General features: G+C 52.0%; 1 protein-coding gene across 2 annotated transcripts in view; it reads right to left on the bottom strand.

Annotated features, from left to right (window-relative positions):
- Positions 1–15101, bottom strand: part of GAS6 (growth arrest specific 6) — a 975360-nt gene that overhangs the window by 366011 nt on the left and 594248 nt on the right. For both annotated transcript variants that reach the window (XM_069637123.1, XM_069637124.1), the window contains one exon: positions 3357–3482. In XM_069637123.1, coding sequence (XP_069493224.1) covers positions 3357–3482 — 126 coding nt within the window. The remainder of the gene's footprint in view (positions 1–3356; positions 3483–15101) is intronic.

Here is a 15101-nt window from a genome sequence, read left to right as displayed (position 1 = left end):
CAAGGAGGTGAACTTGAGTTTCAAGTGAGGGGGTTGGTCCAGGCGATCTTCTTGCTGGGGGAAAAGGGGTTGTGGGGGAGTTAGGTCAGCCATGGACGTGAGAGCATGTTTGAGTTGGAGTCTCCTGTGGTCGAGGGTTTTTTAAACTGGTCTAACTGGTCTCCAACGGGAGAAAACACATTCAAAAGCGACCTCCAACGGGAGGACCAAAGTGCGGCCAGGGGGGCCGATTTAGAACTATCGACATGTCCCCTAGGCAACATGGCTGTCATTCGACAGCACCAACATGTTTGAAAGTCTCTCCAAGGCTAAAGTGGTGTCATCCGCCTTGGAGGGGGTTATCGACCGCGTCGGATCCGCGGCAAGATGTGAAGCTTAGTGCCATTCCAGGGTCATGGTTCCAGTGCAGGCGTCAAGGCGTGTCATTTGGGTTTGCGATTTCTCTGCACTCTAGACCATGGGGTCCGTTTCGGTTTTGGGGAGGTTGCTTCTGAGGCTGGGCTTGATCGGCCCATAGTGGAGAGGTCTAACGTCTCTGGGGAGTCCGGCCGGAGGATTGACGTCGCATCGTCGAGGTGGCTGATGGTGCGCTGAGTGCCCTTGTACGAGAACTGTAGGGCCGTAAGAAAGAGCCATCGATAACCGATCTGCTGATCCTGAAGAAAGAGTGACAGAGGCCGGAGCATTCTGCGCTTTTGAAGAGTCAGCGGGGAGAGGTCCTGGAAGATCTGCATCGGGATTCCCTGAAATGAGAGCTCGTCCTTAGAGCGGCCAATCGCTGCTATGTCCTCCTTGGTGGTGTAGAAGTGGACCCTAGTGATCACATCCGGGGGGGGGGGTCCGTATCGACCCCCCGGCGAGGGCTCAGTCTGTGGGTCCGATCCAGCAGCAGTTGAGTCTCGTTCAGGTCTGGCAGGAGGGACTGGAAGAAGGTGCCAACGTATTCCGGGAGCTCCTGATCAGAGATCGAGACGGGCACCCCGCAAAGACGTAGGTTGTTGCGGCGGGAGCGGTTCTCCAAGTCCTCCTGTTTATGTTCGAGGATTTCGGTTCTTGCCACCAGCGATTGGACGGTGCGTTGAATTTCCGTCAGTGAGGCGGAGTGGTCCGTGGTCAGGTCCTCGACCTCGCCAACCCTCAGTTCGATGCCGGCGACTCTTTGTTCGGTCTGTTCCAATTTGGCGGTGAGTTCCGACATGCAGGCTCTGAATTCAGATTTAATATCGCTCATGAAAGCCTGAAGATCCTCCTTAGTTGTGAGTGTTCCGCCACCCTGAGAAGTTTTCTGGGGGGTGAGCTTGAGGGGGTCCGCCTTCCCACCCTTCCCAGAGGCCTGCAGCATAGCAGAGACGTCGGCTGATTTAGGAGGCTTTAGTGCTTTGGCCATCGCTCCCGAGTTCCCGACTCCCGAGTTCTCGTTTTGCAGGCGGTTGAGGGGGGCGGCCAAAATAGATGTGCAGGGTGGGCAAGGCCAGAGGATCCCAGGCGGTGGAGCGGACAGGTTAAGACTCCAGCTTCTCGTGAAATAGAACAGTTCCCCAGAGTTGGGCAGTCCAGCGAGCTGGGCGTCCGCCTAGGAAGGTGGCGGTCGGCACCTCCGGCCGGTGGTGAGCAGACGTGGGCAGGGGCACCCCAGGAAGTCGCAGGGGGGGGGACACACTCCGTGTGGGGTCGGAGTAGGTGGAGCTTGAGGGCCCTCCCGGCGGGGATATTAGGCGCCCAGAGGGGGTGTTGTGGTAGGCCTCGAGGTAACCCCAGGGGAGGGGGGGCAGAGAGCCGGTAGCAGAGAGGCCAGAAGAGACAAAGTCGTCCCAGGGCAGTGTGTGTTGCTCAAATCGGGGCCACGCTGTAGCTGGAGATGGAGGGCCTCCGGAGTGAAGGCTGGCCGGGGGGGTGTTGCTGGGGCAGGGCTGAGGGGCAGCCCACCTCACCTGTGCGTGGCCGACCCCCGAGCCGGGGCCACGCTGCAACGAGTAGGCCTTCGATGGTAGCCGGGGGAGGCAGGGCCCCACCCCCGAGAGCAGCAGGCCGAAGATGGGCAGGGGCGCCCCAGGAATCGAAGAGGGTGCTTAGGTGGAGCTGAGGGCCGCCAATCTCAACCGGGCGAAGTGTGTGGCTCTCACTCGAGCCGGGATCACGGGCAGAAAGTGGGCAGGGGCGCCCCAGGAAGACGAGGGTGGAGGGTCCGCAGAGAGAGCAATCCCAGCGAGTCGGGTGATCACAGGGGCCCCGGCAGCAGGCCTCGCACCGTCGAGGACCAGGCACAGGGGGGGGGAGACGCTCCGGTGCAGGGTGTCGGGCGGGATGAGCTTCATACACGTCTCAGGGGCAGACGACGGCAGCTAGCCGCCAGCCTGGAGCTGGTCGCGAGGATGCGGCGGCCATTTTAGGTCGTGTTACGAAGCAGGCCTTTGCGCTCCCCATCGCGTTTTCGCCGTTAGCAAAGGCGTTATGCCCTCAAAACGCTGCCATCCGCTGCCTAGGACCACAGCAGGTGAAAGCTCCCCATCGCGACCAACGAACTTAGCTGGAAACGGGTAAAATTATCGCTGAGCCGCAGATCCGAGCGGAGGCCATCAGAGGAGCTGCCTCATCGCTGGTGCTCCAGGCCACGCCCCAAAGTAAGACTCTTTTACAGATAAAGGCATCAACTATGTGCCTCTTCCTCTGCCCCCCCCTCACACTTTGCTGTGGCCTTTGACTAAATGGTGCCACCCTCCTATGACATTCTAGTTTAAGACAAAAGCAACTAATTCAGTTCTCCTGTGGATTCTCTCCCCACCCCAGCATTCACTTTGGAATAGTGCTGCAGATGTCAAAATTCTGTGCTGCTTTGCATTGATTCCAGATCAGTCTCTGGGTTGGTTCTGGCTTCCGCCACATGCCCTGGGACAGCCTGCGACTCCCCTGATCCTATCGCCTCTTGATAATGGTTCTACCATACTCTGTAATATTTTCCTTGCATCCCAATAGGAGTCCTGTACTTTAATTTATAAAAGTCCTCTCCCCCAAGATTTCTGTTATATTCTATTCCCATCAATTCAAGTTTTTTAGACACCCAAATGGGACAGCTTGTGCCAATGATTGCCCTAAATAAAATATTTTTGATCAACATGTTTCTCAGCTTTCTCCAATAAATACAAATACAACAGCTTTTGAAATAGAGATATTGACATGCAAGTGTAGAAATCTGATAACCCTTACTAGGTGCAGACATTGAATCAAAGCAGTGTTAGGTGTAACAAGAAAACACTCAATAATGCATAGAAAATCTCAGGCCCAATCGTTTAGTCTTGTATGCGATTGTAAGAAGAGAACAGTGACTGTCAAAAAGGAAAATAAACTTGAATGCATACCTTCACAAGCTTTTACGAGTTCGTTATACTTGTATCCATTATTGCAATGACATGAATATGAGCTTAGGTGATTTCGGCAACGCGCTGTCCCGCAGATGGCAGTTGAATGTTTGCACTCATCAATGTCTATAAAGGTAAAACACAAAGACTTTGCAGTTGCACACTATTTCAAGGGACTATTGTCATATTATATAAAACAGTAACATAATGACGACGGGTACATTTTCATTGAGCAATATACAAAGAATGAACATATGTGATGCTCTGATAAATTAAAATTCCAACTATTGGATTGATTCTTTAACATACTGTTGTCAGCATCAGAGATTTGTGAAGCACAAGGTTTGTAATTAATTACAGGGAACCCACATTGGAGTAGGACATTAGAAGCCAACATTGGAACTGGAGTATGTTTTATCTCTGCATTCCTCCATTATGTGTAATATCTCTAGGCAATGAACCTCAACAATTGGAAGTCCCACCACAATAATATAGCATCCATGCATAGGAAGAGGCAGGATACTTTAAAGTTAAGTGTACGCTCTATTACATTACAATAGAGGAAATCTTTCCTATTGGAGATACTATTTCAGTTTCGACCTTAGAGGAATGCATTGCACATGCCTAGCTACTTGTTTAACTTAAAACAACCCTAATAAAGTAAATGTTTAAAAAAAGACACATGAAATATTAGTTTTCAGAAAGGTTACTTCTGTGCATGTCCGCGATCTCAAGAGGATACATCAGCCATGATAATTTGTTCATGAAAAATGTCACCCTTTGCTTCAAGACAAGACTAGCCAACCATTTGTGAGTTCACCAATAAGGTTATTTCTCTTCAACTGATACAAACGCACAGCCTGTTCCAAGGCCATGAAAGAGGAGCGTTAATCTTGGTATTTACCCCAAGAGAAAAGGGAAATCACTAGTCTGCACAGTAAACGTGCTGGGGGTGGCTGCATGCATCCTGCTTTTCAACATACTACTGCTCCCTTCTACGGCTTGGCCTCTAAACTGCCTATGCATTATGAAGTCCTGGTGCAATCTGCAAAATCGCATGATTTCCAAAACTGGTCATGCAAATGGTGAATAGTGGGGAGTCTCCCACGGCAAACAAGCACAGGGGCATCCTCTGCTTTATACTTCCTGCTACTGCTCGATACAGTGTTCAGTTTGTACCAAACATTAACTTTTTAAAAGTGTCCACATCCATGAATCTGGCAACAGGTCCAGGACATCTTCAGAGAAACCAGGATGCGGGCATTTAAAATAAATAATAAGCAAGTGCACAATAAGGGGCCGATTCATGGAACAAACGTGCGCCGAAAAAAGTGGCGCAAGCATGAAAAAGGAAGCGCATGCGTGCGATTCATCGAAGTCCCTGCGCGTGTTTTTCTCAGGATGTGCGCCAAACCTGTGCGTGGCGCACACGTCATTGCAACATCCCCAACGCTGTGCGCGACGCGCACAGGGAAAGCGCACAACGTCCGCGCACACACCAAAAAGGGGGCGGGACACGGGGCGTAACACGCGGTTTAGGGAACAACGTGTGAAAAAGAAGTCGTAACTGGGAAAGTACTACAGGGAAATGCACGAAACGCCCACACGCACGCGAACAACCCGTATTCATGGATTAGAATACGGGAAACCCAAGCACGACAAAAGACGCACATAGGCGTCAACGCGTTCGCCACACAAAGGCAGGTGGAAGCGTCCCCGCGCACAGGATAAAAGTGCGCAAACAACAAACACGTATATACAGTTAGGATAAATGCCCCATTTGTCGCAGCACTGATCGTGGGACACCGCAGGAGGAGGAGAATAGCCAGGGCCCGCATTTTTTTACCCCGGACCAGCCTTTCTGGGATGCCTGACGACCACGTCTATGGCAAGTATAGGTTTCCACCTCATATCATCCTAGACCTCATCAGGGAGTGGGAAGATGACCTTACTTCCCCCATCCTGTGCTCCCAAGCATTGAGCCCCTTGGAGAAGGTGCTCAATGTCCTGCATTTTTTGGCCACAGGGTTATTTCAGCGGACCACTGCCATAGTGGGGGGCGGGGGGATCTCAGGCCACGCAGTCACACTGCCTACACCAGGTGTTGGCAATCATCACTGCACGCCCCTCAGTCCGCAGGCACATATAATAATAATAATAATTAGGCATTTATATAGCGCTACGAACCCTCAGGTATCTGAGCGCTGCTTATTATTACCCACGGTGTGTGGTGCTCATGTATCGACCTCGGAAGGATGAAAGGCTGAGCTTGGCCCTGCCGGGATTCGAACCTGCGTTAACAGGCTCTGCACGGGTGTCAAAGCGAGCGCTCTACTTGCTGTGCCACTTGACCGGCTATACATGCCCAGAACACCAGCAGAAAGGCAGGCCGTGGTCCAGGGCTTTTACAGGGTGGCACACTTCCCCAAAGTGCTTGGTGCCATAGATTGCACCCATGTGGCCCTACGTCCACCTAGGGCCACTGAGCACATCTATCGAAACCGCAAGCACTGGCATTCCATCAACATGCAGGTTGTATGCGATGCTAAAGGAATCATCACCCCTGTCTATGCAAACTACCCTGGCTCCACCCATGACAGTTTCATATACAGAATGTCTGCCCTAAGCCGGGCCCTGGAAGCTGGGCAGCATAGCGACACATGGCTCCTAGGTGAGTACAAATGCCTGTGCACATGCATGCACGTCACACACAGACAAATACCCAAACCCTAATAATCTCAACTATTATCACCTCCCCAAGGGACAGTGCCTACCCTCTGAGCAACCACATGATGACGCCAATCCGGAACCCCACCACACCACCCCAGGTAAGATACAACCATGCCCATATTGCAACCAGGGCCATAGTGGAGCGCACATTCGGAGTGCTCAAGTCAAGCTTCCGCTCCCTTGACCACTCTGGTGGGCAGCTACTGTATGCCCCTCCCCAGTAGTGTGCAAGATCATTGTGGCAGCATGTGTCCTGCACAATGTTGCAACACGGCGGGAGGTACCGGTGGACATGGTGGTGTCCCCACATCCCCAACCACAGACACAGGCGCTGCCCATGGGAGGGGACTGGGCATGTGGCGAGGCAGCCCGGACCCAGCTTGTAGCCACATTTTTCACCTAAACTCCCACCCCTGCGGAGTGCACACAGTCCTGGCACATACCAGGTGACAATCGATGATGACAAAGAGACAGTCAACTGTCATAACCATACCCCCCTGAGAATGTTCCCACTGAAGTGCCACATTGTGTGTATCCCAAGCTACTTAAAAATAACCAATCCTGTGTGACCAAAAGGAACACATGCAAGGTGTTTATCACACATCAATGCAAAACCGTCCATCACAATCCCTGGTATGTCACCCAAACCCCGCCAAACCACATCACCCTTGTCTGCTACACAATGACATGGCATGCAATAGCAAAAGACAAACACATGACCAATAATATACAAAGAGACATGTCATAAATGAAAACTGGCATGAGACAATGATGCCCGAGATGGAATCAGATGAAATGACTGACCAACAACCTCCCACACATACAAAGTCAGACAAATGCTTTCCAACAGTCGTAGCATGAACACAACACTGAATGCCCATTCACATGCACATTGGGCATGGCAAAATCCAAACTCCCGAACCCGTGTGCTATGTGTTATCTCCTGCAACACTCTGCACAGCACACAGCACTTTGAGCAGCCATTGTGCTGCAGATACACCTTGAGCATCACATGAAAAAAACTAATGAAATCTACAACCAAATGACGCATGTACAGGGTACCCAAAAGGCAATAGATCATGTGCTTCATGGACACCGCAGGCCTGAAAATGCAATCTGTGTGCACCTGTGGCCATGGAAGGGTGGATGTACGTGTGGTAGATCATTGTGCAACTGTGTGTGTCATTAGGGACATGCACTCAATATATGCATGTGAAATCAAATGACCCTCAGTGTCATGTGCACATCACATGTGAACATTGGCCATGTGAACACCCCAGCATGTCAAACCACACCAATCCCCTGACACCTGAAAAGTAAAGACAACACAGGAACAGGCATTGAGCAGCACAACACATCATGTACATAGTACCCTACAATTACAATGTCAGAGTGCCCAAAACACTGTAAGCCAAGCCAACTGTCCAACAACAAAAGTCCCTCACTTACACATCACTGTGACCTTCTGAACAACTGTCTCTGGGGTATGTAGCCTTCTTCCTTCAAGTCTACCTGGCTACAGGATCACCCTACCCCGCAGGGCTCCATGTTCCAGCTTGCGTGTAAATAGGGTTTAGCCCCCTCAGATGCCACCTTGACTGGTAAAAATGCCAAATCACAGAACTCCAAGTAGGCAAACCCACAAACCAGTGAAAAAGGCTGTAGGCACCAAAAACCCTGGAAGAGTCTCCAGTAGATGACTTGAGGTAGCAGGAAATGTCAAAGCACGTGTACAGCACAATGATGGAACAACCAAGGTAGCACAGTTGAACAATGGTCCAACAGGATGGGTACCATTCACGGTACATAACATACAATGATGATGCAACAACTGATGGGTACTGTCACAGCTCCGGTGTCCAGGCGCAGGAGTGGCACAAACCAACCCCCCCCTCTGTGGTCTGGGTGCCTGCAATGTCAAACTAACACAGGCCTCTGAGACCCCGGCGGGGAAGGAGGTTCAGGGATATGTTGCATGGACAGGCATTGGTATTCAGGATAACCGGAAAGAGGGGCAGGAGAGTGGATTTGGATTTGCAAGGTAAAGTAGGCAAAATACAACTAATCACAAAAACACATACTCAATCAGAGAAAACATGTTCATCATGCACATTTTACCAAATCAGTCAAATGAAAGCCAAAGAGACACTTATCTCTGGGGTGAGTGCTGGCCTCCTGCCTGCGCACTCTCAGGTCCGGTAACAGGAGCACTTCAATGCTGCAAAGAGAGCGTGAGTTACTAATCTGAACGTGTGTTTACAACACACACACACACCCATCCATCCATGCCCCAAACTAATGTGACATCTCCACAAACAAACTCCCATGTCTGCTGCTATGCACCCATACGTTAGCTTGGGCCACCGATGGTACATACACGGTCAATGCAGTAATGCCGGCGCATATTGCCGCGCGGAAAATGGAAGACCAATGGGTCAAGAATCAGACATTATACAATGGTCCCTGGGTGAGCTGCTAGACGCGTATAGCAAGGTGCAACTTCAGTACAAGTTGCGTTCTGGCCACCGCAGATTTAAGTAGGTAGTGCACGTGGCAATTTGCACATGCAAATGACATGCACTTACCACAAGTCTGAGCCTCGCTGGTTGTCCCTGTGCGCTGTATCAGTTTCTGGCCAGGAACGCTACTACCCTAATTACTCTGCTTCAATGGAGCAGGGGGTACTCGAGGATAGTTTGATGGCCCCTGCGTGTGCCCCTGACAACTAGTAAAGGCACTTGGCATTTGGCCCTCAACGCAGGTCAGCTGTACTGTGTGCTTCTCCAACAATGCCTGGCAAAGCTCCACAGCAATGGTGCCACTTAGCATCCATGTGCAAGTGGCCTGGTGGAAGGTAGTCTGTGGTGTGGGCCCTTGTGTTGCTCACCTTGCCAGGATCTCCTGGAAACACGTCTGCTTCTGTCGGACGTCTGAGCACAAGCCCTGTGCATCTGCTTGCGCACACATCCACACGTCTGCACCACAGAACGTGCCCAGTTCTCTGTATTAGTCGCCCCTGTGTCTGCTGGCAAAGGTAGTCTGGAGGCTCATCTTCCTGCAGAAAGGGCATGAAATGAATTAATACGGCTTGACAGTTCCCTGTGTGTGTGTCTACATGCTGGTTGTCACTGGCCAAGGTTACAGAGCTACATCCAAACTCCTCCCAACATCAGTGTCACTTTGACAGGCCAAGGTTGCAGGCTACTGTCTACGGCATGAAGTGCATCAAGCACATATACAGGCAAGAAAATAACATACATCACAATCCACATCAATTAATGGAGAAATCAATCACATACTCACCTAAATTCATTACAGACATGGGGTGGATGAAAGGCAACCAATCCCCACTAGGGGTGTTAACACAAGTAGAACAGCAGCAGACAGACCACAGTAATTAAGGAAGTCCAAAGCCCTTGCGAAATATTTTGTAACACCGAACCATCCTAGCGAGCCCATGGATAAGGGAAGCAGGAGTGGCCTATGTGAGTCAGGACGCCAAGCTGCAAACACATACACAAGACAAGCTTGAAGGGCCCAGCTCGAACAGACAGTGGATGCTTTCAAAAGCCACAAAGCACCACACCGTCACATGAATGCACAATAGACAAACACTATTAAACTATATTAACTAATTAAACTGACAATGAACAACCTACATAACCTAATTAAAATAACTATCAAATACTTAATATTAACTAACTAAACTAAAAGGAAAAATCAAAAATGGCCACATATGACCCGAGGGGGCACCCAGGAGGGGGAGGTACAGGGTGCACCTCAACACCCACATGCGATGATGTCGAGACAAAAAAAAACCTCCATAGGCTGAACGCCTGCACACCACGACCTGTGTGGAAGATAATCCGTCTGAGTCTGCCTCATCCTGTAAAGGATGACGTGGCACAGGAGCCTGACCACGCCTAGGCGCAGCTTGCCCCTCGTCGGCAGCAAGTCTGCCGGATGGGTGAGCTTGGTTCTGTGTGGCAATGACACGCAGGTCTGAATGCAGAACCTCCCGTGATACATGTGCTTCCTCTTGCAAGGTAACACGTGTAGCACGGAGTTCTTCCTGCGTGGTCTGGCTGGACAACTGATGCACCTCCCGGCAAGCATGTAGCTCAGCCGAGATGGTACGCTCAAGCTGCTCAATCCTATCCTCTGACCGCACCCTCTGGGATGTCAAGAGGGCATCCAGAGTGGATCTGAGGGACTGAGACTCAGCCCTCAGGGCCGCCATGTGTGCCTTTGCGTGAGCATTAATTGCTTGACTCAGACATTTCAGCCTGGCGTGCCCTGTCAGAGGCCGCCATGCCCAGCCTGAGCGAGCGGGCCGTGGACTGCGCCGCCTGCCGCTGGAGAAGCACCTGCCTAGCAGGGGGGGGGGGGAGCACGGATTGGGCCACACGTTCCATGCTTGCAGCAATGTTATCAAGTGCTGCCCCCTGACGTTCTGAATTGGCAGTCCTGTCTTGCTCCCACTCAGTATACCTCGGTGGCGCGTGGCCACTGAGTTGCTGGGCTTGACACCTGCGGGACCCAAGGACTGTGCGTCCTCGTTGGGTTGGCACCGTCCGCGGCTCCACGACTACATGCCCCCGTCTACGTGATGCCCCAGGCACATCAGCGTCTGGTGTGGAGGGTGACCCTGCGTCCCGATCCACCACAGGCAGAGGTCCAACCACTGTCCGGCCCCTCAGTGCAGGTGTCGCGGACAGAAAGTGTCCACATCAGAATCACTCACCCCTGACGTATGGACTTGATGCACCTCCAACTCAACATGGCTGTCAGAGTGGTCATCTGGGCTGGACTCATAGCCAGCCAAAGACAAGATGGACTGGAGCGCACGTGGGTTCTCGTGGTCTACCACCCCACGACCCCCACTTGTGCCGGGTTGTGGTTGTGATAACAACCCTGTGCCTGGCATGACAACACCATCCTCTGGCTCCATTGCGTCATCACCTGAAAAGTGAAGAGAAAAAAATATTAGTACACATGTCAGAAGCACATGACACACATACACAGACATCACACAGACAGCTAACAGATGAAGCAGACATGTCGCACACAAAACAGAACCTGCCATGCATGCCTGGTCAATTTGACATTGCATCACTGAGTAGGCATGTAGAACGGTGTTACACGGCTCAGAAGCGGGTTGATGCAGTGCAGAACATGTGTACGTTACTATCTACATGAACAAGTACTTCATGATGTGTATCAAAAATCGTGAAGCCAGTGGAAGGGCTAGTTCAGGCATCACGTGCAATGTGCATGCAATGGGTTGCATGGCTACAAGCAAAGCCCACCCACCACCCTCAGTGAAAATGCAGGGATGCCTTGCTTGGTAGCAAAAGGCTGAACAGAGACCTGTGTACTGGCAGACAGTGTTGACTAGCATCAATGGCATCATCTGAGTCAACTGACAACACAGCAGATGATGATGGGACAGTAAGCAGGACACATGACGTACCCTCAGTAGTACACCCAAGTGTGCAAAAGCCCCTACACCAGTTGGACAAAGTCAGTGGGCCTGAAACTGGGGAAGGACTGTGCCCCACGCAGACTGACACCCTAAACATGTGTGTGATGCAGGACAGGGCCAGAGTGGGCATGGGATGGCTGTAGAAATCCCATGAAATATTGCTCATACAAGACACGTACTACAATGATCATCCAGGTAAGGACACATAGGGGCATGCATGGAATGCACATGGAGCATGAATGGGCACTTATGTCCCTGCGGAGTATCTGCCATCTGCACAGTCCAACTGATACACCCTGCATGAAGGGCAGAGGATGTACCCCACTGCATATGTCTGGCAGGTTGGCTGGTGGAAGTCAGCATGTACACAGGAGGCTTGAACAGGCCATTGCAGTACGCCAAAATGATGCACAATAGTGCAATGGTGTAATTGCGGTTCAGGGGTGGTGGCTGGGCAAAGGGGCATGCCTATGTGAAGTACCCCCATGCTGGCAGAGGACACATGCATGTCAGTCATGCAATGATGTAGTCCCAGTGCTGAGAGGAAAACCACCCTGGCTACATGCAGAAGGGCCAGAGAGCAGGAACATGGACCGGAGGGGCATCTGGGTGACTAACATGTGAGTAGGGTGCAAGTGTGGTGATGAGGACAGTCCCCGTCTGCTCTACATGTCCACCATCCTGCATAGCAAGCATACATCAGTGAAGCATTGCTTGACTAGCAAATGAGAACCAAGTACACATAGCATGTAGTGGCAGTCACGCACAACACATCACCCAGGCAAAACACACATGGGCTGGACATACATGCAACAACACTCACTGGACTCGGCATCAAAGTCCTGCATCTCTCCCACTCCTTAGACAAATTCTTGTGGTATGAACTCCGCAAGAGTGCCTCGTGCGGAGTGAGGTCATCCTCCTCAGGTGGTGGCCCACCGCCAGTCACCAGAGTCATGCTGTAATTAGAGGCACGCTTGGCCTTAGTGCTGCGTTTGAGGTCATTCCAACGCTTCTTGCACTCGGCAGCTGTGCGCACCTCATGGCCGAATGCACTCACATTATCTGCAACATGCTTCCAGTGGGTATACCGATGGGCAGCCATAGTATGACAGTTCGGCCCCACTAGCATGTCACGTCTGTGGGCCTGCATGTAGTCCACAAGGGAGTCCAGTTCCTGGTTGCAGAAAGGCTTCTTCCTTGACGTGCAGGAGGCTGTGGCTGTGTCTGGGGTCCCAGCCTGTGCTGCAGATGCAACCTTCCTCCTCTTGGATTGTGGTGCGCACCCTGGCTGGCGAATGCCGCCCTGATCAGTATGGCCAGAAGGACCGGTGGATTGAACCAAGGGAGTGGCAGGTTGAAGGACGACCGAAGGCCTGACTTGCGTCAGTGGCTGCTGGGTGCCTTGGAATGGACCCTGTGCAGCAACATCCGCTGTGCCAGGGTCATTGACCACGACTGTCCTGGTTGGTAGACTCACAGCCGGGTTGTTGTTGGCTGCATCTGCCCCTGCACTTGCCAAAACCCGGCTGGTCGGGGCAGCAGATGACATTGCTGCCCCAGGGACACGTGTCTCGGTCAGGGCAGCCCTGCATGCACCTACGGTGTTCCTCCTGACCTGTTGGAAATCTTCCAGTGACTCTCCAAGTGCCAACGCAGCCTGCGCTTGCAGACCCTTAGCCTGGGTGGTGGTGTCCACAGCTGCACCTGCAGCTACCACTGCCCTTGGGCCTGTGGCAGTTGATGAAACGGACTGCCGGGTACGACGGGCGCCAGTGTCAGATGCAAGAACTGCATCTCCTGGAGCCGCAGGCGGTGGTGGCATGACTGCACCAACACGTGGCTCAACATCGCCCAGAGCTGCCGCACCCCTGCCTCTTCCCACTCTGCAGCCACCCTGGGCAGCCTGGAGTCCCCCTACTCCCTGGTCACCCCGGCCACGTCCCTGACCATGCCCGACACGAGGAGTATGCCCAGCTGAGGCGCCCCTCACCTTTGGTGGCCTCCCAACCATGGCACAGATGGAGTGGTGCCGGCACAGATGGAGAAGTGCCAATGGGAGGTGTACACTACAATTGTCCTGGGCAATTGGTGTGAAGGGGGATGGGATACAAGATGTTATACGCACCCCTGCACCTGCAAGGGTGTATGTGACCCCGGTGACAAAGTGACGGGTCACGCAACGCTCAGGCACCCCAAAACTGCAGTAAAACCGGGCACGCACCCCGGTAGCCCACGTGTGTGGAATTAACCTCCTACAGTACGCAGTGGCACCCAGGGACACAACAAACACATACGCGTGGGACACGCAGGCTACTATGACCTCAAAAACGGGTACGCTATACACAGGGGCACCCGAGTGGGAAAAATAGCGTGCGCAACTCACCGTCAGACTAGCGTGATAATGAAAAAAATGCGTAGCCAATATCCCCGCCAAAAGAAGAGAATTCCTTGATAGCTGTGAAGTAGTGATGGTGCGCGAAACACCACAAAGTAACAACACACACATCGGTCTCCATGAAAGGCACATACAGCGAACTTCCGGGACCCGCTCACCTTTAACCCGTGCTGAGGGAAACGCCCGCGCGCGTCACGTCACTTACGGCTTACACGCTAAGGGCCTTTCCTACAATAGCACATTGACGTGCATTATTCTCACGTGCTCATTCACAATGCACCTGTGTTGTGGGAAGCGCACGCGCGCGTAACGTCACAGATGCGCTTACGCGCTAAGGGCCTTTCCTCAAATTACACGCTGACGTGCACTTTTCTCACATGCCAAATCACTCTGTATCTGTCAGGAGTGTGTGCGGAGAGCACAGGACAGTGGCTATCTCTCACTGCATGAAAGTGGAATAAGGGAGATTCCGGAGACAATGCTAGCATATAACAGATTAAAGGTGAAACAGGTATTCACAGGGGCAGCAGGAGCAGGCTGTAAACAAAGAGACAGAGAAAATGCAAAGACAAGCAAGTATACTGGGCAACATGGATTGATCAGAAATAAGGGTGTACTGGAATATGATAAGGGTTCTCCACGGATTAGGAAAGCCCTTGGGATAGGTACCAGCAGATTACTCTTAACAACAGTCATACAGCAACGTCATGACTTAGGCGTGCCGAGGAAACTGTTGTACTCAGTGCAAGGGTAAACCTGAAAGACCATAAACTGAGACAGGTACGACTTCAATGGATTTGGTGATGGCAACAGAAGTCTTCCCTTATCTGATCGGAACGGAGACCAACCCAGAGTCACACTGTTAAACGGATTTAAGTGGAGGCATCACAGTGGACCAAGATGTATATAAGTAGAAAGCAGCGTTGAAAGAAATAACCAGGTACAGGACAGGATAGAATATCAGAAGTTGGAACAGGCAGGAAGCAAGACAAAGAGCCCAGAGGAACAGGGCAGAATGCAGAGAAGTGTGGCAAGGCTGCCAGACAGGGAAGCCCAGAAGAGAAGGGCCGAAGGCAGTGGAGTGCGGCAAAGCCGTCAGGCGGGAGCCCAGAGGAGCAGGGCGGAAGACAGC

Source organism: Ambystoma mexicanum, chromosome 7p, assembly GCF_040938575.1.
Source record: "Ambystoma mexicanum isolate Mex_15411 chromosome 7p, UKY_AmexF1_1, whole genome shotgun sequence".
Classification (NCBI taxonomy): Eukaryota; Metazoa; Chordata; class Amphibia; order Caudata; family Ambystomatidae; genus Ambystoma; species Ambystoma mexicanum.
The sequence above is the reverse complement of the archived record's forward strand: the minus strand, read 5'-3'. Positions and strand labels throughout refer to the sequence as shown.